The 23812-nt window shown below is 47.9% G+C and overlaps 1 protein-coding gene across 7 annotated transcripts; it reads left to right on the plus strand.

Moving 5' to 3' along the window:
* The first annotated feature begins 727 nt into the window (after positions 1 to 727).
* CAPSL (calcyphosine like) lies at positions 728 to 23812 on the plus strand. Of its 7 annotated transcripts, none has more exons than XM_037129029.2 (5): positions 728 to 803; positions 11232 to 11368; positions 17274 to 17451; positions 17735 to 17944; positions 22676 to 23812. In XM_037129029.2, the coding sequence occupies exons 2-5, from the start codon at positions 11232 to 11234 to the stop codon at positions 22847 to 22849; spliced, it is 699 nt and encodes a 232-aa protein (XP_036984924.1). In that variant the 5' UTR covers positions 728 to 803; the 3' UTR covers positions 22850 to 23812. The 7 variants fall into 7 exon arrangements, with proteins under 7 accessions (XP_036984924.1, XP_036984923.2, XP_036984920.2 ...); XM_037129028.2 differs by lacking the exon at positions 728 to 803 and adding an exon at positions 1036 to 1175; XM_037129025.2 differs by lacking the exon at positions 728 to 803 and adding an exon at positions 1205 to 1526.

Here is a 23812-nt window from a genome sequence, read left to right on the forward strand (position 1 = left end):
GCCCTGCCCTACCCCGTGGTGGTGCTGGCTGGCGCAGTCCTCCCACCCATGACCACGCATGCGGAGGGAGGTTTGATGACCAGCTAAGAAGATATCTCGGGATACTTTGTCTTAGGGGCATTGCTGTCCCTGACACCCAGGGAAGCTCCTTTCCAAGTGCCTGGCTGGCCATTAATCACTTTATTTTTGTAAGTCCTCAGATGAAATGTGCTGAATGTTAGAAAAACACCTATCAGATTACAGTAGGCACAGGTGCAAATGGCATCCTACCAGGGTGCCGTGTGGAGCAGGAGGAAGGGCTCTCCCCCACTGGTAATCGCACCTGCATCTCCCCTGTGTTGTGCTTCTAAGTGTCACCTGCAGGGAGCCATGGGGACAACAGAAGGGCAGGAAGGCATGGCCTAAAAGAATTAAGACAGTTTGCAGGTGAGGCAAGTTCTGATACCTTTCTAGAAACCAAAGTGTTGCCAGCAAAATTTCTCGCTGGCTTCCCTCTCAAGGCAAAATAAAGCCTTCCCAGCTCAGGCTTTCATAGTCCCTGCGTTTTCTAGGCAACAGACTTGTAAACTTGAGAAAGGGTAAGGCCAGGATGGGGACGGACAGCGACCTGAGCCAATCAGGTTGTGAGCCTGCAGCAGTGATTCCAAGCCATCCAATTGGCAGGCGGAGGGCAGACAGGAGGGTGCGAGGATAGGCAAGAGGGAGAAGGCACAGGGGAGGGGAGGGGACCTCTTCCCGGACACAAGAGACAGCGTCCATAGTTTCAGTTCCAAGCAGCTGGTGGCAACAGGTTAGCGTTTAAGGTAAATCAATTAAAAAAAAAATTTCTATGTTGATTTAATCACTTTCTTATGTTTAGCCAACAAAGAGAGACAGAGAGAGAGAGAGAGATTGAAGAGAGATGTTCCTTTTTAGTAGGAAACTAAAGGTTGATGAGATTCTTGGCTGTCAGTCTGGGGGGTTGGGGTGGGGGTTAGCTTAGCCCCAGGGAAGGCTTTGCCCCCTGGGAAGAGGAGCAGAGATACAAATGCACAGTGATAAGCCCCACTCAGGAAAGGGGAAGGGCGAGAACTTCACTGAGCAGTCACTGTGTGGTAGATACTGGAGTGTGAAGTGTTTGGGTGACCTGCTCTACCTGGCTGGCATGACCACTGATGAAACTCAGCTTCGAGCAGGTTGAATCGGGGAGGAGGGAGGTTGACAAGGGAGGGCTGAGGAAGAAGGTGCTGGGAAGGAGTGGTCCGGATGATGTGCTGTGGTGTCTAGAATGGAGAGGGAAGGAAATATCCACGAGAACGAGGCAGGTAATGGCTCCGATGGAAATGCAGGGTCAGGAGTCTAGAGGCTTCGTGAGGTCGCAGGCATCTGTGGCTGGCAGAATGAAACTGGAAGGTGACAATGTGAGAGATGGTCTGGGAAGGCATGCGGAACGAAAAGCAAGAGCAGAAGGACGTGGTAGAACTCACAGCGCTCCAGAACCTCACGGCTACATGGATGGATTGCCGACGACCTCTGAGGTGGCCCAGGTTGGTGGGGACACTTGGCATGGAGAGGACATCTCTGAGGCAGGATTCAGAGTGTCGGGGATTTAGGAAGGGACAGAGAATGGGTCACCATGTGTGGCGGCGTTTCAGAGACTGCAAGCTTCCTTATACCTAGAATTGGGGGTAGGAAGTACCTTTACCTGGGAAGACTGCAGAAGCAGAGTTTCTCACCCAAATTCAGGTACCAGCTAGGATGAAGACATTGGACCGAGCAGTCCCATGGCAGGAAATGGATGGCATATCCAGAATTGGTAACGGAGAAGAGTTAAATGAAAGACAATTTACAAAGATGGGGGGGAGGCTAAGGGATCTCGATAGGGAATGAGGAGACACGGCAGGGTTGCCACAGTGAGGAGGGGAATTGTCCTTAGGCCTGAAGGGTCCTGGAGGGGAGCAGGTCTACAGGGAAGGCCGCCTTTGGTGAAGGATCGCGGTCAGTGACCACTGTCGCTGGGCAGAAGGGCAGCTGGGAACAGAAACACTCCAGCCAGCGTCTGGCTCCTCCTGCCCTCTGATTGCCTGCTGGTGCCCCCCATTGGTCGGATGTAGCAGGAAGCCAGGGAGCGAGGACACGTGGTAAAGGCAGTTGGCAGGCGTCAGCTTCCTGGAGCCCAGCTGTGGACGGAGAAGGGATGGGGAGGAGCCGACTGTGAAGATCGTCTGTTGTTGAGAGGCCAATGGGACTTTGGAGATTTATAATGGGACAGGGATTGAGAAACGTCTGGGTGCCTCTTCTCGGCAGGTGCCCTTGGTCTCAGGGGGGCCACGCCTTGTCAGTAACCTGTGCTGGGGATGGGGTGCCCGGGAGTAAGGAGTGGGGTGTTCAGCTTGGGGAATACACTCCCGGGTTCAAGCGCTGCTTTAATGGTGTTAATTTATGAATGAAGGCTTTACCTTCCTGAATTTTCCTTGTAAAATTTTGCTCTCCATTCTAATCTCAGACAATTTCGTATAAAGGAAAGCACCGAGGTTGCTGAGAGCAGGGTTCCGTATCTCAGACACAAACACGCTGGCTTTGGGAGAAGACGCATTGCCAGTTGGTTACTGCGTTGGAGAAGGGCCACTGGCTGCTTCTCTCACACCCCTGACACTGTGCGAGTGTGCAGCAGGCATGGTGTTCTTTGCAGCAAAGTCCCTGGCACATTTCTTGCCACAATTCCATTGCCTCTGGTCTTAGAATAATTTTTAAAAATACATCTTATAACCTGAAGTGAACGAAAGTTTTCCTTATACTGCAAACTGAAAAGTGGTCTGGAGAGAGCAGGGTAGCCCGTGGTTGAGGGGGGACACTGGACACGCTCTCACTGTGGAAGCCCTGGTTTGGGTGCGGCGACACCTCGAGGCCTCTGCCCGCAGCAGCCTCCTGCGGGGGAGGGAGCCTGGTGGAAGCTCGCCAGTGAGTGACTCACCGTGTGCTGCCGGTTCTTGCCAAGTGTGCTTTTGGGCTCGGTCTTGTTAACCAGCTTGTCCTAGTTTTTATGTGCGAATGGTTGGTGGCAACTTGTTGGAAAAAAGACTATTTTCTGACGTGTTGTGTGTAACATACAGAACACCCCTGGAGAAGCAGTAGGTGCCAAAGACCCTGCTCAGAATCTCATTCTGCTGTGCTGCCCGCGCCAGAGCAGCCCTGCTCCTCCTGGTTCTGCTGTGCCCTCATCTGGTAACGTGGGAAGAGCCACATGCCCTCTTATACACGTGGGAGCACTTTGCAGACTGTAACAGTTATCAAAATCTACTTTATACCAGATGCATTTTCTGCCCTAAACAAACGGACTGGGGACAACTCGTAAAACACAGGCCGTCCCTTTCACAGCCATTGAAGCACATAAACGAACGTGTGGCTGTTTTCCAAAAAGTCTTTATTTACCAAACTAGGTAGACAGGCACATTGGGCCAGTGGGCAGTGGCTGGATGTCCCCACATCCAGTTTATCTTAGGTCATGTTGCCCTGAACTCGGAGTGCCTTGGTCTCTGCCCGTGGAAAGGTGGGTGTTATTTGCTCTGAGGGATCAGAGACTGAGAAAGGAAGAATCACCCATGTGCACACGTCTGCTCCCTGGGCTCACCTTAGTAAGGTCACTTAGGACACTCCATGAGGGGGCGAGCTGGCTGCTCCCTATGTCTCCAAAAGCCCCAGGGTCCTGAGAGCTGATCTGGAAGTGCTTACACCCTTACTTTCTGGAAAGACACTAGTTCTTCTGCCAAAAGTGGAAGAATCTGCCAGTTGCCTACTTACTAGCTGGTCTTCTCTTCTTTGTAAACAGAACCTGGGGGGTGGCAAAGTGCCCAGCCCGAAATCAGAGTTGCCAGTTGTCTCGGTCTGTTCAGGCTGCTGCAACAGGACACTCAGACTGGGTGGCTTTTGAACAGCAGAAATTTATTTCTCCCAGTTCTGTAGGCTGGACAGCCTCAGGCCGAGGCACCGGCATGATGGGGAAGGGCTGTCTTCCGGCACACAGACAGCACCTTCCAAAGGCCCTACCTCCTAATACTACTGTCTTTGTGAGTTAGGACTTCAACCAGTGTTTGAATTCTGGGCCGACACAAAGATGCAGACCACAGCTCCAGCCTTCTTTGCAGGAGTGGCCAATGAGATGTAAGTGGAAGGGGTTGAGTGGCATCTGCCGGGAACCATTTACAAGGAGCCGACTCATCTGGGAAGTGTGACCTTGCTCCCACCCCTTTCTTTTTTCTGTTGCCTGTAATGTGGATATAATGGCCGGAGTTGCCAGGGCTCTTTTGTAACTTTGGGCAACTTTGAGGGGAAAAAACCATGGTTAGAAGGATAGTAGTTTCTCTGGAGCTTGATGACTACCCGAGTTGCCTTTAGACTTGCTTTTACAAAAGCGGAAAATAAACCTCTATCCTTTCCGAAGGCAGCCTGTCTCTGTTGGGAGTAGCTGGATGGAATTCCTGCCTGATAGGCCAGCCCACGCCAAGGCCGACACTCAGTACTGAATGTCTGTCCATGGCCACTTGGTGATTTTCTGCAAGTATCTGGTTAAAGCACTGATTTTCACCCTGTTTTCATCTGATGTCATATAAACTAATTACTAAAATTCTTCCCCACATCAAAAAAATATAGTTTTTGCTATTAAAAAATAGGTATAACTTTGATCCATTTGCACCTGTTGCTCTGTTGGCTGTTGTCACTTTTTCACTTGACAATCTGAGGAAAGCGGGGCAGCGCCCCTGGCTGCACGGTCAGGTGTTGCGTGTTTTAAAACTTCTCGTGGCACAGCAGCGTGCTGCAGCACACTGGCAAAAAATCGTGGTTTAGAGCATGAAGGATGCAAGTAATTGCTGGCTTTCTACATGGCTATAAAGCAAACATTCAATAGACAGATGATTCCAAAATAAGCCTGGAAAGTGACCGTCAAATTGTTACTAAGTAAGTGATTTTGGTGAGTCGCAAAAGGGCAGAGGGCAGGCAGGGCTGTGGCCTCTGCCCTCGTCCCAGAGCAGGGGGACAGGCGCAGCTGGGGTTTGTCCCTCCAGCAGGTTGGAAATCACTGAGGCCAAGGCCTTGTCAAACCTGAAAAAATGGATAATTAAGGAAAAATACCTGGTAGGTTGGTTCTAAGAGCAGAGTCACTGAAACCAGGGAGTCTGGAAGACACGTTTCATTTTTTATTTATTTTCTTTTTTGGAAAACAACTCCAGCCAAAGCTTTGGGTAGGTTAGATATTTTCTTACCCGGCTTCTTTAACACCTTGCATCTGGCAGGCTGCCTGCCTCAGACTAGGTTGCAAGAAATTTCTCGGTAAAAACCCCAGAGATTTAAGGCAGAGCAGAAGGGAAGAGTGAGATGGAAACAGTGAGGAGAGCGCTCCCGAGACAGCGCCTGTGGCTGCTGATTCCCAGGGGAAGGTCATCACAACAAGGGCCCTGGAACCCTGGGGCCTCTGTGTTTTATTAAACCTGGGTTTGTAGTGCATTGTGTTAGTTACTTGGGTCCTATGCTGAGAGGCTGTTACCGAGTGAAGAGGTTATAACGGAGTTACTCTACCTCTCCTCCCAGCTTTCTGGGCGAGCTAAGCCTCTCCTCACTGGATTGGTAGTTATTTTACCCAGGTACAGGTCAATATCTAGGGCCAACCCAAACACTGCAGGAATCAACTTTTGCCTGTTGTAACAGTTAGGAATCCTTTTGGCTGCAAGTAACAGTGGCCCCGACCAACAATGAATTAAACAAATCGAAGCTTATGTTTCTCACATGACAGGAGTGTGAAGTTAGGCAGTTGGTTACAACTGACTCAGTAGCTCAGTGATGTTAGGGCTCTACTTGGGTATCTCTGATTCCCTTAGCCCTTCCCTCATGATTGCATAAAGGCTGCCATACGTCCAGATATTGCATTTGTGTTCAAAGCAGAAGGAGGCAAAGAGATGAGAGTGCTCTCTCAGAGCCCTCAGAACTTGCAGTTGAATCTTTCTGGCCAGCACTTGTTTCACATGGCCTTGACTGAAACTGGAATGTATATAGAAGGCACATTGGAATGACCTTTGGATCAGCAGTGTCTGGAAAATCATCTGTCAGTCAAATTCAACAAAATTAAAGCTACCTCGAGGAAGGTAAATGCCTCATTCACTGGTATGTTGTGTCACATAATAAGTATTTAATAAACCTGTTGAATTTAGTGCCCACCTAGGATGAGGCAAGGTACTAATACCTGGGGCGAACTAATTAAGAAAGTGCTCACTCTCAGGCTTGTGCATGTGCAAAGTTGACATTTGTCTGATCCTGAGATTGAGGGCCTCCTTAAACATTGTGCCTTAGGCACCTACCATACCTAGCTCTAATCCCAACCACCCCCGGAGGCCCAGGTCTTTCTCTGGAGCCCAGCTTCTCAACCTCAGTGCCACTGCCATTTGGGCCTGGAGATTCTTTGCGGTCATTGCCAAGGGCTCTCAGAGCATGTTTAGCAGCATCTCTGGCCCGCACACACTAAATGCAGTAGCACCCCTCCCTATTGTTCTGACAACCAAAAATGCCTCCAAACATTGTCAAATGTCCTCAGGTGGGGCAGGGGGAGGGCAAAAATTATACCTATTTGGGGCCACAGCTCTACACTATCACCTGGCAAATTAGCACAGTCTCTCGTGTGGCCGAGGTGCCCAGGGTGTGTTTAGATGGACTGAGCTCAGATGGGTTCAATGAGAGAACTCGTATCACGACACAGGCCTGTCACTCTCTCTCTCAGGGGGGCTTGCCGGTGTTCCCAGCAGAAACCATGTCTCCCTTCAAAGTGTCCGTGTCTTTCCTTTCCAACTCAGGGGAGGGGCATCCTGGTCGCCTGCGGGTCACCCTGGGATCTAATGCTTATCCCAGAGGGGCACTTTCCAAGGGCCAACTTCTGAAAGAGCCCAGGTTGTTGTTATCCATCGTGCAGTAGTAACTCGTTTAGTGAGTGAACTGGGTCAGAGGGAGGGCAACCTGCGCCTTCAAACGTGGTCCGTGGTGTGGCCTTTCAAGTACAGAAAGGCCCGCTGAGTTGAATTAAAATTTCAGACTCATGCCCAGTTCCCAAATAGAGAGAGAAAGAGTAAAAACACCTCATGTCTGTCACTTCCATGGGGACTGGTCCCTGTGCTCAGGGTCAAGAAGCGAGCTAGCAGAGATGGAAATAGTTTTGACTTGGATGTGAACTTGATAGAAGGCAAATACGGGTCCCACCCCCTGGAAATCAGGGTGAAGCCCCACAAGTTTTATCAGTGACTATGTGCTACATTGGCTTTCTCATTTCTTCTCTCTAAAACACAGAATGTTTTCTAAAACCACAAGGAGCTGTTGTAGCAACTCCAGGCAGATCGAAATGGCTGATGTGACAGCACAGGTATCTACATTACAGAGGTGCCTACCAATGTTAAGGTCAAAGTCAGGACCTGGCCTGGCTGGCTGTGGGGAGAGTGGGCTGCTGGCTTCTGGGGCAGGAGAGGCCTTTGGAGGGGCCGGACTGCTCTGCGGGCCGTTCTCATGGCCAGGACATGCCATCTGCTCAAAGGGACAGCAGTCTCCTCGCAGTGGGTGCCAAGGACCACTCAGGGCATCCCCGCCCGGGCTGCTTGCCCTCCTCAGGGGGGGGGGGGCGCAGGTCGGGTGGGACAAGACTGCCTGTCTTCCCTGGGCACCCACCTACTCACAGTACCTTCCTGACACCTCATTCTGCCCGCCCTCCTCTTACACAGGCCAACTCAGCTTCGGCTCCTCCATGCGACCCTCTTTTTCACGAAAGAGACACTGGAGAGCAGTGGCAGAGGACCCACAGTGGGAGGGCCCTTCAGAGGGCGGACTGAGAGGTTTCCTTTGCACTTTGTTTCCAAGGGGATGTGGAAGCTCGCGGGGCTTTCTCTTTTATGGATGCCTGGTGGGAGAGGGGTGCCCCTTGACTCTCAGACCCCCCTCTCTGTAGCAGGTTGTGGGCTGTAGACTCCACCCAGCACTGGGGGGAGGGGGGAGGAGGGAGAGTTGAGAATGTGTGGTTCAGTCCATCGTTACTAGGAGGCACCAAAGACAACCCAATGAAGTGCAGCTTGTCAGCCTTTTGCAAAGCAGACTGTTGCCCCCAGAGCTAAACGCCCTGCCAGCTCCTGTTGCTCTCAGTACAGAACCCTGCACCACCGTGTCCCAGGCTCTTTGTGGTCTGCAAATGCCCCCTTTCCACGTTCCTGCCCCATCTCCACCCAGCACACACAGCCCGAATTTCCCAGTCATACTGAAAGTACTTGTATTTCCCCATAATACTATTTTCTCTTTCACTTTGCCCCTAGTGCTTGGAAACTATACCTTACCCTCCCTTCTTCCATCCCCACGACCCAAGTCTGAGTAACCACCACCTTCCTGGAGGATTAAAGCTTAGCCATCACCACCTCCTCTGCGAAGTCCCCAAAAAGCCCCACTTCTAGGCTGGGGTAGCCTCCCTATTTCGATCCGTTGCAGTATTGGGGTCGCACCTCCCCCTCCTACAGGTTGTTTGCCTTGTCTGTTTCGCTGCCTTTTACCTTCCCTAGCACAGGGCCCAGGCGCTCGTCTTTTGTCGACATTTTTTGAAGGACTCATAGCGCCCCTGGCCGGGGGAACTGCGTAGGCAGGACGCCAACACGAGGTGGCGCTGCAGCCACGTGCTTTGGGAGGGCAGCCCACTCCCGGCCGTGCACCTGCTGGGCTGGGCGTTCAGACGGCTGTCTTCTGGAGTCGGGCACGGTCTGTGCAGTGCTGTCATCTTGGTAGCACACGTGTGGGACAGACTCCCGCCCTAGTACCTGGTGCCATGGAGCAAACTTCAGAAGCTCTGAGTATCGCCCTTTTTCACTGAGACTCCACCTGAGCCATCCCGACTTCTTCAGAAGTAAATTTTAGGTATGCGGTGCTCCTTACCCAACCCGGACCTCTGTACTCAAGTTTAAGATTCTAAGCTTTTCAAGGGCATGCTTCTCAGAGCGATCTCCCCATTCCAGCACTGGTGCCTGAAAACAGCATGCAATAAATATTACTGTAATTTGCCGTGTATAATGTGCTCCCATGTAAAATGTGCACTCATGTTTTTGGCCCTAACTTTCAGGAAAAAATCTTTCTTTTAAATTTGTTAATTCAATGTTTTATTTATTTATATTTAGAAACAAAATGATGACCATATTCAGGGTATTATTTTGCATATGGATATTGTTATTGCTTTCTAGAGTTATGCTTGTAATGCATAAGCATAAATAAAAGGATAAAAACATTTCTATAAATATGGAATTAGTGCTATCCAGGTATAATGCGCATCCTTATTTTTCCCTCAACAATTTGGGCAAAAAAGTGCTCATTATACATGGCAAAATACATAGCTATTAGTTAATGAACTGGGTCACTAAAGACTAAAAAGGACAAAAACCATGGAACAGTAAAACAAAAAACAACAAACTAACAAGGTAAACAAAAACACACTCATAGACAGCAGAATGGTGGGCAGCAGAAGGGAAAGGGGTGGGGGGTGGGGCAAAACGGGTAAAGGGGGTCAAATACATGGTAATCGAAGGCACACAGGTGTCTAATTGCAGTGGTGTGCACCTGAAATTCACGTGATGTTAGTAACCAGTGTTACCCCAATACATTTGACGTCGATGAGGGCGTTTTAGGTGCCACGGTGGGCTGGCAGGAGAGAAAGGTGCACTGTTTCCGAACGTGTCAGAGTAGAGTCCAGAGGTAACTGCTTGCTTCGTCGCTGGGCAGGATTGGCTGCCGGAGGGGGCAGGAGGCGGGGCTCCCAACTCGACTGCTCTCCCGTGAGTGGGCGCAAGGTATTACGCATGGATTATGTGTTGCCACGTATTTGATGTGCGGCCCAAGACAACTCATCTTCTTCCAGTGTGGCCCAGAGACGCCAGAAGTCTGGACACCCCCGATAGGGGATGGGAATCTGTGAAAAGGAGCAAGTGCCGGGGAGCCCAGTGCTTGGTTTTTGGGAGGTGCTTGTAGGAAATGAGCAGTGAAGCATGTGTATCCCTGAATTATCTATTTTGGTCAGTTTTCTGTCTGAGATTCCTCTCTAAGGTTAAAGAAGGAGAACTTTGTGGGCGCTCTTATGGGTTGTATAGGAGGAGAGCAAACAGAGGGTGCAGGTCGGAATCTTATCCTAGTGTGGCCTTCGGGGGAAGTGCCAGCACTTGGCCGGCAGGGGGCGCACTCGAGTCAAGTTTGGATTCATTCTAACACCATTTTTCTGCAGATTAAATACTGTTTTTTGTATGTCCACCAAGCTCTCTTGCTCTTTTCATTCACAACTTACACGAGAGAGTAATATATGGAATGATCCATTTACTGGGGGAGCAGGCTTGTATGAAGATTTGCCAGGCAGGAGCGGAACTTAAAAGATCACCTCATCATATCCCTTTATTTAACAGAGGAGGAGGCATCGGAGGGCCTGAGACTCGATACCGGGAGCGTTCTGATGAGTCAGGACTGGACCCTGGGTCTCCAGGCTCCCAGCCCTGTGTTTCCACTGTTGTTCTAGTTCTCAGAACCCAAGCCCCCTGCAGTGGCCGGCACATTGCTCATGGGCCTCCCCCGCCCTCTCAGCTTTTTCTGGACATTTAACACACAGAAGCCAAATTGTAGGGAAAAAAGCTAAATCTATTTGTCAGGAGAGACAGAGTGTATTTACCCTTCTTTCTGTGCTGAGAGTGTAGTTCAGTATTCAATGGGCATTAACCTGTTCGCCAAGGAAAACCTACATGTTACTGGTAGGGGTCACTAAGGCCCAGATGCTGAGAATCTCAGTGAAGACAGAAGCAACAAAAATTAGTGCTTGGTCCAGAAACGAGACTGTTAAACAGGCAGTCAAAGGAAAAAGGGAAATTCTAAATAAAAGAATGAAGCCTAGAAGGTTGTCTCAAAAGGAGGTTAGAGGCGGGGTGCTGCTTTGTGGCCTGGGCCTGCTGAGGACCGGCCGTAGTTCTGAAACTGTTGTCCAGGTGGGAGAACTCCGCCGTCCTTGGACCAGGGAGGTAAGTGGGAACGATGATGGCACACAGATGGTGGACCTAAACCCAGGGAACTCTGGGAGTTTGAGATGGTCCTCAGGAAGCCAGTGAGAGAGTGTGCTGGGAATTTCCTTCTCCTCCAGGAGGCTGCTGCCACCTGACCAGCCAGCCAGAGGCCGGTGACGAGGCCTTCGCCCTCCTAACGGGTTGTGGATTTCCTCTCAGATGGCAGGGACAGCACGCCATGACCGAGAGATGGTGATGCAGGCCAAGAAAAGGCTCACCACGGCCACCGACCCCATCGAAAGACTCCGGCTGCAGTGCCTGGCCAGGGGCTCTGCGGGCATCAAAGGACTTGGCAGGTAGGACCCCTGGGGTGGTGGGGACATGGAGGACAAGGCAGGACACAGCCCGGTGAGGCCGATGCTAGTGTGGCCTCCTGGGCTCTCAGTTCCTGGATGGTCAAGGCGGAGTTTGGAAGGACTGATCTTTGAGGTTCCTTGCGACCATTTTGGTCCTTAGTCCCAGATTCAGCAAGGGCCATGTCTGCTACAAGAAAGTGCAGCTGCCGGGACACTCGAGGTGGAGGGAGAAGCTTGACTGGTGCTTAAAGACACCTGGCAGGACCAGGAGAGCCGCTCCCTGAAGCTGTGATGCAGGGGTTTGGAGCAGGAGGCAGGGACAGTGGTTTAGACACCATCGCAAAGTTGGCAGTTGTGCTCTCAGGCACCCGTGCCTCTCTGCTGTCCAGGGGCCCGGAACCACCTATTGGATAACTAACAGCTCCCATCTGCGGGGCCCCACAGCTCTGTCATTGCTGGGCTGTGGCTCCCTGGTAGGCTGGGCAGTCCTCAGGACTGAGAAGGCCAAGGGCAAAGAGACTGTAGGCCCTTCTGACCGAGTGCCTGCCCTGGGCCAGGCATTGGGCACAGGACTGGGGTGACACGCTTGAGCAGGCTTCTCCACAGCTCATGCAGAGTTTGGACCAGGAGGCCGAGGGTCACGAAGACAGGAATCTGCAGTGTGAGGAAGTGTATGTCAGAAGCGTACAGGGTGCGTCCTGGCTGGTGTGGCTCAGTGGATGGAGCACCGGCCTGTCAACCAAAGGGTCACCGGTTTGGTTCCCAGTAAAGGCACATGCCTGGATTTTGGGTCAGGTCCCCAGTATGGGGCCCACAAGAGGTAACCACACATTGATGTTTCTCTCCCTCCCCTCCCCTCTCTCTAAAAAATAAATCAATAAAAAAATATATATATATATAAAAGAAGTGCACAGGGTGTGATGGTAGGGAAAAGCAGCCTCGCATGTGGAGGCTGTGGAAGGCTTCACTTCCCGAGACACACACTGAGCATCGGGGATGTCGCCGTCAGCAGTCCTGACTTCTCGGACTAAAGCTCTGTTAGAGCCCAGGCTCTCACAGTGCAGCTGGGAGACCAGCCCACCTCCCTTCAATGGCCTATCACCCCGACCTTTCCCTCTCTCATCCTCTGTTCACATCACTGTGCCTGGTGCAGGTCCTTCAAGAACGCCACCCTCCCTCCCACCCCTGGGCCCTGCAGTCCAGTCCCTCCTGCTGCCCATCCCGTCTCCACCCATCAGCCTCAGTGGCCCCTTCACAGTGAACTAGCCTGTTGTGAACAGACACTGTCTCGTCCTTGGCCTTTTGCTGGAATGTGTCCTCTGCCTCCTCCCCTTGCTGGTCTTGCCCTTCCCCAAATTTTTTCTCAACCCAAGTGGAGGTTCCTTTCTTCTTCTTTCCCCTCATGATTAGGCTGGAATTATGGTTTTGGGGGGCCACAAAAGGAAAGTACCATTTTCATAGCATCCCACCAAGGATGTATACTGTCAACGTGATTTCTCACTATTGATGCTGACCTTGATCACTTACCTAAGATGGTGTTTGTCTGGCTTTAAATGTGAAGTTACTCACCCCTCTTTTTGGAAAGAAGTCTCTGTGCCAAGCCACTGAAATGCAGAGAGTATGCTTTCCCTCCTTGAGGGCAGTGTGTGAACATCGTATATTTGGAATTCTTCTACAAATCGGTCTCACTTCTGGTCAGTGGCAGCACAGGCAGACAGGCTCACCTCTTCACATAACCACATCACAATTACAACTAAATATAACAGCCGTCTCTCAGAACTATCAGAATTTGAGTTGAACAAAAGTCTGACAACTGCGGAATTGAAGAAACCACATCCATCCAGACTGGTAGGAGGGGTGCAGATGCAGAACGGGCTGGTCTCACACCTGTGTGTGGCAGATAGAACTTTGGGAGGTTAGCTTGTGAGTGAGGGGTCCCAGCCCCACTCCAGGCCCCCTGGCCCAGGGTTCCAGTGCCAGGAAGAGAAGTCCCCATAACTTCTAGTTGAAAAAACCAGCAGGGACTGAGTCAGTGGAGGAAACTTCTGAAGGCCCAAGTAGTTCCTCTTAAAGAACCCACACATGGACTCACCTACTCAGACTCACTTCCTCTGAGCTCCAGCACCGGGGTAGAAGCTTTGAAGGCACCAGTGACATAAATGGAGGAACTAAAGTGTTTGACATCAAGGTGAGCAGAGGCCATTGTCCTTTTTCTAAATCCTCCCCCTACAGAGCCGTCAAACTGGTGCCATATCTCAGACATTGATTTGGAACATAATGGAACAAAAATAACCAATAAGAACAATGAGAAGAAAAAAGAATCCCCCCAATGAGGATAATGTAAGAAGCCTCTGGGAAAACTTCAAGAGGTCCAACAGTCACATCACAGAAGGGTGCCAGAAAGAGAAGGAAAAGAGCAAGAAATTGGAACTCTATTTGAAAAAAATAGTGAAAGGAACCTCCCTTAATCAACCCAGCCAACACTGTTTGATCTGCCTTGGAGATCCCCAGAGACTCTGCCCCTTGCAACTTATGGCTCCATCCATGCTGCCTTTCCATATGAATGGCTTGTCTTGCTCATGCTTCACAACTTCCTGAATCTTATCAAATAAGAAACAGCTGGCGAGGCCCAGGACCAGCACTAGCAGCAACCAGCCAAGATTCACAGTTTGGCTTCACCTGGGAATCTGCAAATCCAGCACAAGTAGCAGCCATCTCAGACTGCTTTATAGCTCAGGCAGGGTGGCCCCCCACCAAAACACAGATGAAGGCTGACCTTGACCTGAACAACTCAGGAACCTCCAGGACCAGTGCACATAGTGGTTAGCTATGGACCACATTGGAGCACCACTGCCTTGCCCCCACACAGCTGATTCTCCATGAAGGGTGGATGTTGGTGGTCAGTGGTCACAGCCAATCCCTGCAGCTGGCTGGCCCGGGTAAATCTCTCCCATTGATCTGCCAACAGCAATCAAGGCTCAACTACAAGAGGAGTGTGTACTCAGCTCACACAAAGGATGCAACTCAAGTATCCAGCTTGGGTGATGGGGGAGGCTCTGCCACTGGACCCTACAGGACACCCATGACATTAGGCCACACTCCCAAGACATGGAGTCAAAGCAGCTCTACCTAATACACAGAAACATACACAGAGAGGCTGCCAAAATGAGGAGACAAAAAAACATGGACCAGATGAAAAAACCTATCAAAACTCCAGAAAAAGAGCTAAATGAAATGGAGATAAACAATCTATCAGATGCTGAGTTAAGAACACTGGTTATAGGGATGCTCTAGGAACTTAGGATCTTAGCAGCATAGAAAAGATCCAATCAGAAATGAAGGATATGCTAATTGAAGTAGAGAACAATTTGCAGGGAAACACAGTAAAGTGGATGAAGCTGAGAATCAAATCAATAATTTGGAACATAATGGAGCAAAAAATAACCAATGAGAACAAGAAAAAAAAATAATCCAAAAAAATGAGAATAGTGTAAGCAGCCTCTGGGAAAACTTCAAGAGGTCTAACATTTACATCATAGGGGTGCCAGAAGGAGAAGAGAAAGAGTGAGAAATTGGAAATCTACTTGAAAAAATAATGAAAGAAAATCTCCCTAACTTGGTGAAGGAAATAGACATGCAAGTCCAGGAAGTACAGTGAGTCCCAAACAAGATGGATGCAAAGAGACCCACTTCAAGTCACATCATAATTAAAATGCCAAAGGTTAAAGATAAAGAGAGAATCTTCGAAGCTGCAATAGAAGAGTAGTCATTTACCTACAGGGGAGTTCCCATAAGACTGTCAGCTGATTTCTCAAAAGAAACTTTGCAGGCTAGGAGGGACTGACAAGAAATATTCAAAGTCATGAAAAGCAGGGACCTAGATTCAAGATTGCTCTACCCAGCAAAGTTATCATTTAGAATTGAAGGGCATGTAAAGAGCTTCCCAGACAAGAGAAAAGTAAAGTTCATCATTCCCAAAGCATTATTATATGAAATGGTCAAGGGACTTATTTAAGAAAAAGAAGATCTAAAGTATGAACTATAAAATGGCAAAAAGTGCATATCTATCAATAATTGAATCTAAAAAACAAACTAAGCAAACGAGGAGAACGGCGACAGAATCATGGATACAGAGAGCATTTTGACAGTTGCCAAATTGGCGGGGGACGGGGTGGAGGAGTGGGTGAAGAGGCGAGGGGATTAAGAAGTACAGGCAGGTGGTTTCAGAATAGCCACGGGGGTGTAAGGGGCATTATAGAAAATGGAGAAGCCGAAGAACTTATACGCATGACCTGTGGACATGCAGAGTGGTGTGGGGACTGCCTGAGGGAATAGGGGTGCTGGGTGAAGGGAGCAAGGGGGGCAAAATCAGGACAACTGTAATAGCATAATCAGTAAAATGTAATTGAAAAAATAGGCCCTGGCTGGTGTAGCTCAGCGGATTGAGCGTGGGCCTGCAAACCAAAGAATCACGGTTCAATTCCCAGTCAGGGAACATACCTGGTTGCAGGCCAGTTCCTGGCAGGGGACACATGAGAGGCAACCGTACGTTGATATTTCTCTCCCTTTCTCTTTCCCTTCCCCTCTAAAGATAAATAAATGATAATAAAAATCTTTAAAAAATAAAAGAAAAAAGAGAAATCTAACTCTTCTGCCACATTTATTTATTTAATCATTTATTTGAACCAATATGGACTTATGGATATTTATTTTATACTTTGGGTTATACGCCAACACTGCTTTATTTCATTGCTCACGCTGTTCCAGTTTTGGCTTTGGGAGTGTGTTCGGTCGGCTCCTGTGCCCCGAGATGTTTCCCCATCAGTGCAAGGTTGTGTGTGTGTATGTGTTTGTTTTGAGCACTTTCTCACTTTGAGGTACAAAATACTCAAAGCTTACCTCGCATGTTTCCTGCCCCAGTCTTAGAGTCAGCAATTTCTCTAAGAAGCTCAGTTCCTTTTACTGGAGGATAGTATTAGAAACCAAGATCTAGGCTCTAGATGTGCTTGTTGTTAGTGGGTGTTACTTCTAGGTCCTCTTAACCTGGAGATGCACATACATCTATACTTGTTTCCATCTGTAATCATCTGTGTTGGTATTGAGCTAAACCTGAGTTCATACTGACGTCTCCAACTCTAATCTCTCACCGCCCAAATCAGATCATTCTGGCCCCCTGTTAATCCCCTCCCATTCCTGTAGTGAGAAACTTGGCTCCCACCAGCTGCTGTCCATTTACTTAACTGTTCAATTCCAACACACCTGGAGAGCGACATCAGGGCTGTTGGCTCACACCCCGGGAAACACCATCACCTGGTGCGCAGTGCTGACGTGTGGCCCATTTCACCTGTAGTCTTACTGACTCATTTCCAAAGTTGCTTATGTCCGGACCTTCGCCCCACCTCTCCCTCTCGGTGAGATTGCTTTAAACTTCTGTAGGACAGTTAGATTCCCTCGTCAAAGACTACCTTCCTTCCTGGGATCTCCAGACCTTCTAAGTAATTTTTTAAAGAATCGTATACATTAATGATTACTCTTTGTACTGTAAATTTTTATGAGCTTTAACAGGAGCTTAATGCCATGTATCCACCACTATAGTATCATACAGAATAGTTTCATTGCCCTAGAATTCCCCCATGCTTCTTGCCTCCCCCCATCTTTTTACTGTGTTTACAGTTTGGCTAAAATGCCTTTACACTGGAATTACACAGTCCATTTTTTCAAAGGTTTGTCTTCTTTTATGAGACACCGGGAAGAGGCTCTCCAATTTTGGGAGGAGGGTTCAGAGAACAATCTAAGACTTGTATTTTACTTTGAAAAATCCTGAGAGTGGTTTTGTTTTTAAATCTTTATGCTTCACCTTGTTCTTTGTGGGTTTCTTCTTTGTGTGTGTGTGTACTTTCTTCAGAGTGTTTCGAATTATGGATGACAATAACAACCGAAGTCTTGATTTCAAAGAATTCGTGAAAGGGTTAAACGATTATGCCGTGGTCATGGAGAAGGAAGAGGCAGAAGAGCTTTTCCGGAGGTTTGATAAGGATGGAAATGGAACCATTGACTTCAATGAGTTTCTTCTCACCTTAAGGGTAGGTGGCCCTGTGAGTCAACGTGTCTGCTGGGTCTGGTTTTCACGTGGTTTGGGTTGGCTGTCTTGAGGTTTTGTTTTCAGAAGCTGTTAGTGCCCAGCGAACTTGATGGGCAGGAGAAGAACAGATGTAGGAACCTGGGGAAAGATCACAATGCATGTCACTAATGGCCCACAAACCGTTGCACCTGGTTGAGGGGAATCAGATATTTTATCTCATAACATACAAAATGGCTTATTTGCTTGTGCATGTTGCTGTGTTTTTTCTTCTTCTATTTGTGTAGCCTCCAATGTCCAGAGCCAGAAAAGAGGTAATTATGCAAGCTTTTAGAAAGTTAGACAAGACCGGAGATGGCGTCATAACAATTGAAGACCTCCGTGAGGTGTACAACGCAAAACACCATCCCAAGTACCAGAACGGAGAATGGACTGAGGAGCAAGTATTCAGGAAATTTCTGGATAACTTTGACTCACCCTATGACAAAGATGGACTGGTAAGTAAAAGAGCTTCATCTAAGTGAAATTTCTTCTATCCAATTTGTAACTGTAAATAGGTAGGAAATAGGTTGAAAGCCTTAAAAATACTTACATTACAGTTGTTATCTGCAGAAGAGAGGTAGATATTTCCTTAGTGACTTCCTAGAGAGTTGAGAAATAAAGCAATAAAAAGTGTGTGTGTGTGTCACGCACACTGATGTATTAGTAGGGCAGCCACAGACAGGTCAATGCCTACACCTGGAAAAGGCGGTGCTTTGATTAGACATTCCATTTCACGGTTACCATATTAACCATGCACAGCCAGCCACTTTCCCATGAAGCAGGCTATAGTGAAAACATTTAGCTTCAGGATGAGACCATAATTCAGGTTTTTGGAGTGTGATTCACAAGGCATTTCAAGACTGTGCCTTTTACACGCATTCTCATTTGTCATTACACCACGCTCTGCGGAACTGCCATTTAAGGGAAGCTTTCAGTGAAAAGAATGTCAGATAACGGAATTTGCTCTGATTTAATCTTTAGTAGGCTTTGAGATTAACTTGCATGTTAAAGTACAGTAAGTTTAAAGGCAAGTGAAATAAGCCAGTCAGAGAAAGACAAAGCCCATGCAATTTCACTTCTGTGTGGAATCTAGTGAACCAAGTAAACTAACAACAAAAAAAATAGACTCACAGAGAACAGACTGACAGCTGTCAGAAGGGAGAGGGGTTGGGGGGCTGGGTGAAAAAAATACTTTATAGACACAGTACAGTGTTTGCCAGAGGGAAAGAGGGGTCGGGGAGGGAGAAGAGGGGGATAGATGGTGATAGAAGGAGACTTGACCTTGGGTGGTGAATACGTAATACAATATTCAAATGACATATTATAGAAACTTGTATATTTTTATTAACCAATGTTGCCCCAATAAGTTCAATAAAAAATTTTTTAAAGACCAAAGGAAAAAAAAGGTAAGCGACTACCCCTTCTCCGTCAACTGTTATCTTAAACTTATAAATGCATAGCTCAGTAGGATTAGGAATCTCCAGAACTATGTTTGGGCTGTTACCAAAATGTCCCGTGTCTCATCCACAGCTGTGAATGGACTTAGGTGCCTGAAGGCCATGGTGAGGGGGAAAGGAGTTCCTTCCTGGCTTGGTAGTCAGCAGCAGCAGAAGCTGCGGAGGCTACCCCTGACCCTGTGCTGCCAAGGACACGTTAGTGGGACAACGGGCGGGAGGAAGAGATGGTGGTGATAGGTGGGAGAGACAAGCCTTCCCCTTCTGAAGGGAATTTCCCCCAACTTTTTCCACAAAACTTAGCGGCGAGTCCTATCAACGAGAGGCGAGGTGGGTAGGAAGGAGAGCTTTCTCTCTACTGACATTTTCCTGCCAGGGACAGAGAAACACCCTCCACTTTAGACTGAAGGGAAAGCAGAGATAGATTTTTTAAAAGTTGGGGGGGAGGGTCCTAGATTCTGCAGAGCAGCCAACTGCTTAGGGACAGAAGTAACAGAACCTTCCAATGTTGCTAGTCTTTGATCTGTGACATGGCAGTGGAAAAATAGTCAACTGCCATTTCCCCAAATTAGCCCAGCTCCGCATGGGACCCCTGGGTGCATTTGCCTCCCCGTGCAGGTGGTTCCTCCTCCTCACCAGGGGAAACCTCAGCTGCCCTTTGCTTTAACCCAAGTCAGTAGGGCCGGTTGTTGTGATTCAGCTGATTTAAAGTTCCCACCCCTGTCCCTTTTGACATTTATCTTAAAATGCCACGTTAAGCTCATAAACGTCACTGGGGTTTTTAGCACTTACAGCTCCTACTATCACCTGAGTATCACAGACTCCGTATTGATACTCGACTCTGACTTGGCGTGATCGTCATCTGGGGTTTGCATCAATAATGCAAATTTCTGTCTGCGTGGCAAAACCACTGAATCTGATTTGGGGGTGTGAGGAGCTCAAGAATTTAGTTTCAATAAGTACCCAAGATGACTTTTATTCGTGTCCACATTTGAGATTTTGGCCTCTAAAAGATTTCAGAAATGCCTGTGTTTAATTACTAAATGTAACATACATGTTAACCTCATTTAGTGTAATTACAGATCTGGGCTCCATTTACTGAGCGCTTACTGTCTGCCGGACCTCGTGTTAAGGGCTTTACAGAGATGCCTCATTTAATAGACACAATGGAAGTGTCTCCGGAAAGTGACGTGTGACTTAACCTTTTGTACGTTGAGTCATGTTTTAAACACACAAGGACCTGTTGATGTAAAATAACTCCGTGTTAATTCTTTGAGAGAGAGAATAATTAGCCCTTAATTTATATCTTTCAAATCGAGTTGTTTTATATTAAGATTTCTTACGGTGAAGTTATAGCCACACTTAAAGCCAGTGCACTCATTTAAGCTTACAAAATGCAGCCGGTATCCCAGTAAGACAGAATTTAGAATAACACAAAAAAGTTAGCATATTCCTTAGCCAAGACTGATGTTCAAATTTGTGAACTTTCAATAGGTCAGGCTTAGCTGTCACCTGGCATCCAGTTGCAGGGGTTCACAGCAGCTGAGGGATTGGGTGTCTTGGGTCCTGGGCTCAGACCCCGCCCCCGGCTCTCAGAGCAGCCATTGCTGGAAGCCACTGGGCAGAGGGGTGAGCGCAAGGAGTCCTGTGCGGAGCAGGGCGCGCTCCCTGGTTGGGAGAGATCTCTCCTCCTCCTCCTTCTTTTCCTTGTCTTCTTCTTCTTTAAATATCTAGGTTTGGAAGTTTACATGTGTGCACACTATCAATATAAATATTTTAAAAAATCTCAGGACTATATTAGCCTTTGAGGGAATATGAGTCTATCTCATATAGCATTTTTTTTACTCATTAAAATACTTTAAGTATATTACAGAGTGTGTGTAGACACCCTGAACTTATGGTCTGAATTTTCTAATCAGGCGGGAGCGGAGAAAAAGGGGGTTATCTTCTGTATCACGACCCAGACAACTCTGTTGTCCCCATTGGGGACCTTCTCCTGTCAGTAACATCTTCTCTGTCACTTAAGCGTAGCATAGTCAAGAGGCCTGCCTAAAGAAGGGGTGTCCATTCTCCCATTTTTCTAATGCCAAACAAAATCATTAATTAGTAATAGCTATTACTATGGAAAAGTAATGGACTACAGGGAGGACCGCCTAACGGGGCAAATCACAGAATTTGTGGTTCAGGCCGTTCCCAGCGAAAGTTGAGTCTCAGGAAACAAGCAGACTCAGAGCTCTCTAAGAGTGAGGGGCGGCCTTGCCAGAAGTGGTTCATCTGTAAGCTCTGACTTCCAGCTTTAGGTAGTCTGACTTACAGGTGGGGTTTAAGGCTGCGTAGGTGGTGAGTGTGAAGGACAGAAATAAAAAGGAAGTCAAGAAAGGAGGATACTAACGGTCCTCTAATTTTAATAAGAGCTATACACACTTATTTCAACTTCCAGACCACAGATAAACACAGTTTAAATATTAATTCAGTCCAATGTCTTTCTTCCTACTGCTTTTTGCTACTTTGGGGGGTTGGAGCTGGGGGTGGGTACAGAGAGAGAACTGTGTATCCTCTAACTTTTTTCTCTGTTTACTTATAATTTCAGAAAAAAGGGTAAGTGGGTCAATCTGCTCATGTGATTCTTGGAAGAGGTAGGTGGGTACTCAGTGGGAGAGGAGTTTGTTGTTACAGACTACAAAGGGGTTTTGAATGTTTTATGGATTTCACTATCTGTCACCTTTTTAATCCCTCATGACACTTAAAATCAAGGGCTAACTAGAGAGCCCCAGATTTCTAACACAGCCACCATACCGTGTCTGTGCCCTCCCTCACCGGCAGGGTGCCACCTTGGGCTGAACTGACTGGTTGTGGACTCTGGAACAGGAGGGCGGTTCTTCTCTCTGAATCAGCCAATCCTGTCAGCCGTTAGGGTTGAAGTGCAGGTGCCAGCTCCGCCTGCTACACAGAAAGAATGTAAAATCCAAGTGTAGATAAAAGCATTAGTTGATATTCCAAAGGGACAGTTATAGGCATAGGACAGAGAGAAAACCCTTGAGTTGTGGGGACACATGAAGCTTGGGGCACTTTTCTTTCTTTCTTTCTTTCTTTCTTTCTTTCTTTCTTTCTTTCTTTCTTTCTTTCTTTCTTTCTTTCTTTCTTTCTTTCTTTCTTTCTTTCTTTCTTTCTTTCTTTCTTTCTTTCTTTCTTTCTTTCTTTCTTTCTTTCTTTCTTTCTTTCTTTCTTTCTTCTTCTTCTTCTTCTTCTTCTTCTTCTTCTTCTTCTTCTTCTTCTTCTTCTTCTTCTTCTTCTTTTTACTGATGTTGAGCCTTGAACAAGTAATTTGTCTCTTTAAAAAGCATGAAGCCATGAAACGGTTACCTAGAAATCTGTTTCTTTACCCACAGGACAGAACTCCATTTTTTGAAAGGGAAAACCTTATTCACCCCGAACCAGAGACAGGAGGTGTGATTTCGGAGGTGTCACAAAAAGAGAGTATTGACTATGGTTGAAAACTCCCGATTCTTGTTCTGAGTGTCAGCTTCACTTCTCTGCCCAGATGGGCTCGGCTCTTACAGAAAGACAGAACCTGTATCTCGCTTTCCACTTAGGTTACCGGTTTGGAAAATTTCAAGGCTTTCTGGGCCACCTGCCACCGCCAAGTCTGCCTTCACTTTTCCCTTTTAGATCTATTTCTCAGCGATGGTCCCTGAGAAGCTCCCTTGATGGAAATCTCCCCTTCGTTTACAGGTGCTGGAGGCGGGCCCCACTGAAATGGTGAGAAGCAAAGTTTCGTGTTTGTTTCTAACTTCTCCCCCGCAGGTGACCCCCGAGGAGTTCATGAACTACTATGCGGGGGTGAGCGCATCCATCGACACCGACGTGTATTTCATTGTCATGATGAGGACCGCCTGGAAGCTCTAACCGTATGGACTGGGGACCGAGGCCTTGGGTACAGCCGTGTGGCTCCAAATGATTAAACATCAGCCCCCAAACAGGAACATGTTTGAGTTCATGTGCATCCCAGTGTTTCTTCCACATCAACAGCATTTTCTAGGGCAGAAATAAAGACAGAGTAGTTCATGTGATCCGACTTCTCTGAGCCTGTTTCCTTAGATCTAAAACAGAAGTTAATTGAAATAAGATCTGCAAAGCTCCCCAAGCCAGGCTGATGATGTCTGGGCATCTGATACACGTGAGGTGTCTTCCTTGACCAGTAATAAGATATGGAATATTTTAATTATAATTCCTGCCCACACGTGCATAGTCTGTCTCCACTTCCTTTTAGATGGTTTGTTTCCGGGTGGGAGAGTTCTTCTGTCTTTATGACTGTAAATGTTTAAGTGCTTCAGTCCTTGTTTGGGGACCAGAAGGAGACCACACGTTGGTCTCAACTTCCATCACTAGATCTTGAGTTTCTCTGCCCACAGTTCAGGGAAGCCTTGGTTTGGTGAACAGGCTTAAATGACATTTGGGGATCACTTTAAAGGCTGGTGTGAGACTGAAGGCCGTTTCCTTGAGCAGCAGAGCAGGACTGTTCAAAGTGTTTCTGTGGCTGGAATCTGAGGCTGGGCTGAGCTCTCTGACTCTACGTGGGACGTCCTGCCCTGGGAGCGGGCAGACCATATCCCGGGCCCACACCTGGAGGAGTGATTCTCTCTCTGCTCCCTGCAGTCCCTGCTCCCACCAGCACAAAGAGGTCAGTGTGACATCGACTAGCATTATGGGCACACTCCGAAGCAGACTGTCCGTCCTGATACCTCCCGGCTCAAAGCATTTCCCCCCCAGCTCTAAGCCTTGGGTTCATATTGCTAATGTGTGAGAATCTCCCTAGGAAAGTCTTGTGAGCCAAGGAAGCCCCAGCTACTGGAAAGTAGGGGTTGAAAC

The sequence above is a fragment of the Artibeus jamaicensis genome, unplaced genomic scaffold, assembly GCF_021234435.1.
Source record: "Artibeus jamaicensis isolate MK-2021 breed Jamaican fruit bat unplaced genomic scaffold, CSHL_Jam_final scaffold_369, whole genome shotgun sequence".
NCBI classification, from domain to species: domain Eukaryota; kingdom Metazoa; phylum Chordata; class Mammalia; order Chiroptera; family Phyllostomidae; genus Artibeus; species Artibeus jamaicensis.

Bases quoted from the DNA above. Each gene is read 5' to 3' on its own strand.
- CAPSL (XM_037129025.2), top strand. From the start codon at position 1,308: ATGGCTCCGATGGAAATGCAGGGTCAGGAGTCTAGAGGCTTCGTGAGG. The intron at 11,369-17,273 runs GTAGGACCCCTG...TACTTTCTTCAG, and splicing joins GGCATCAAAGGACTTGGCAG to AGTGTTTCGAATTATGGATG. The intron at 17,945-22,675 runs GTAAGTAAAAGA...CTTCGTTTACAG, and splicing joins CCTATGACAAAGATGGACTG to GTGCTGGAGGCGGGCCCCAC.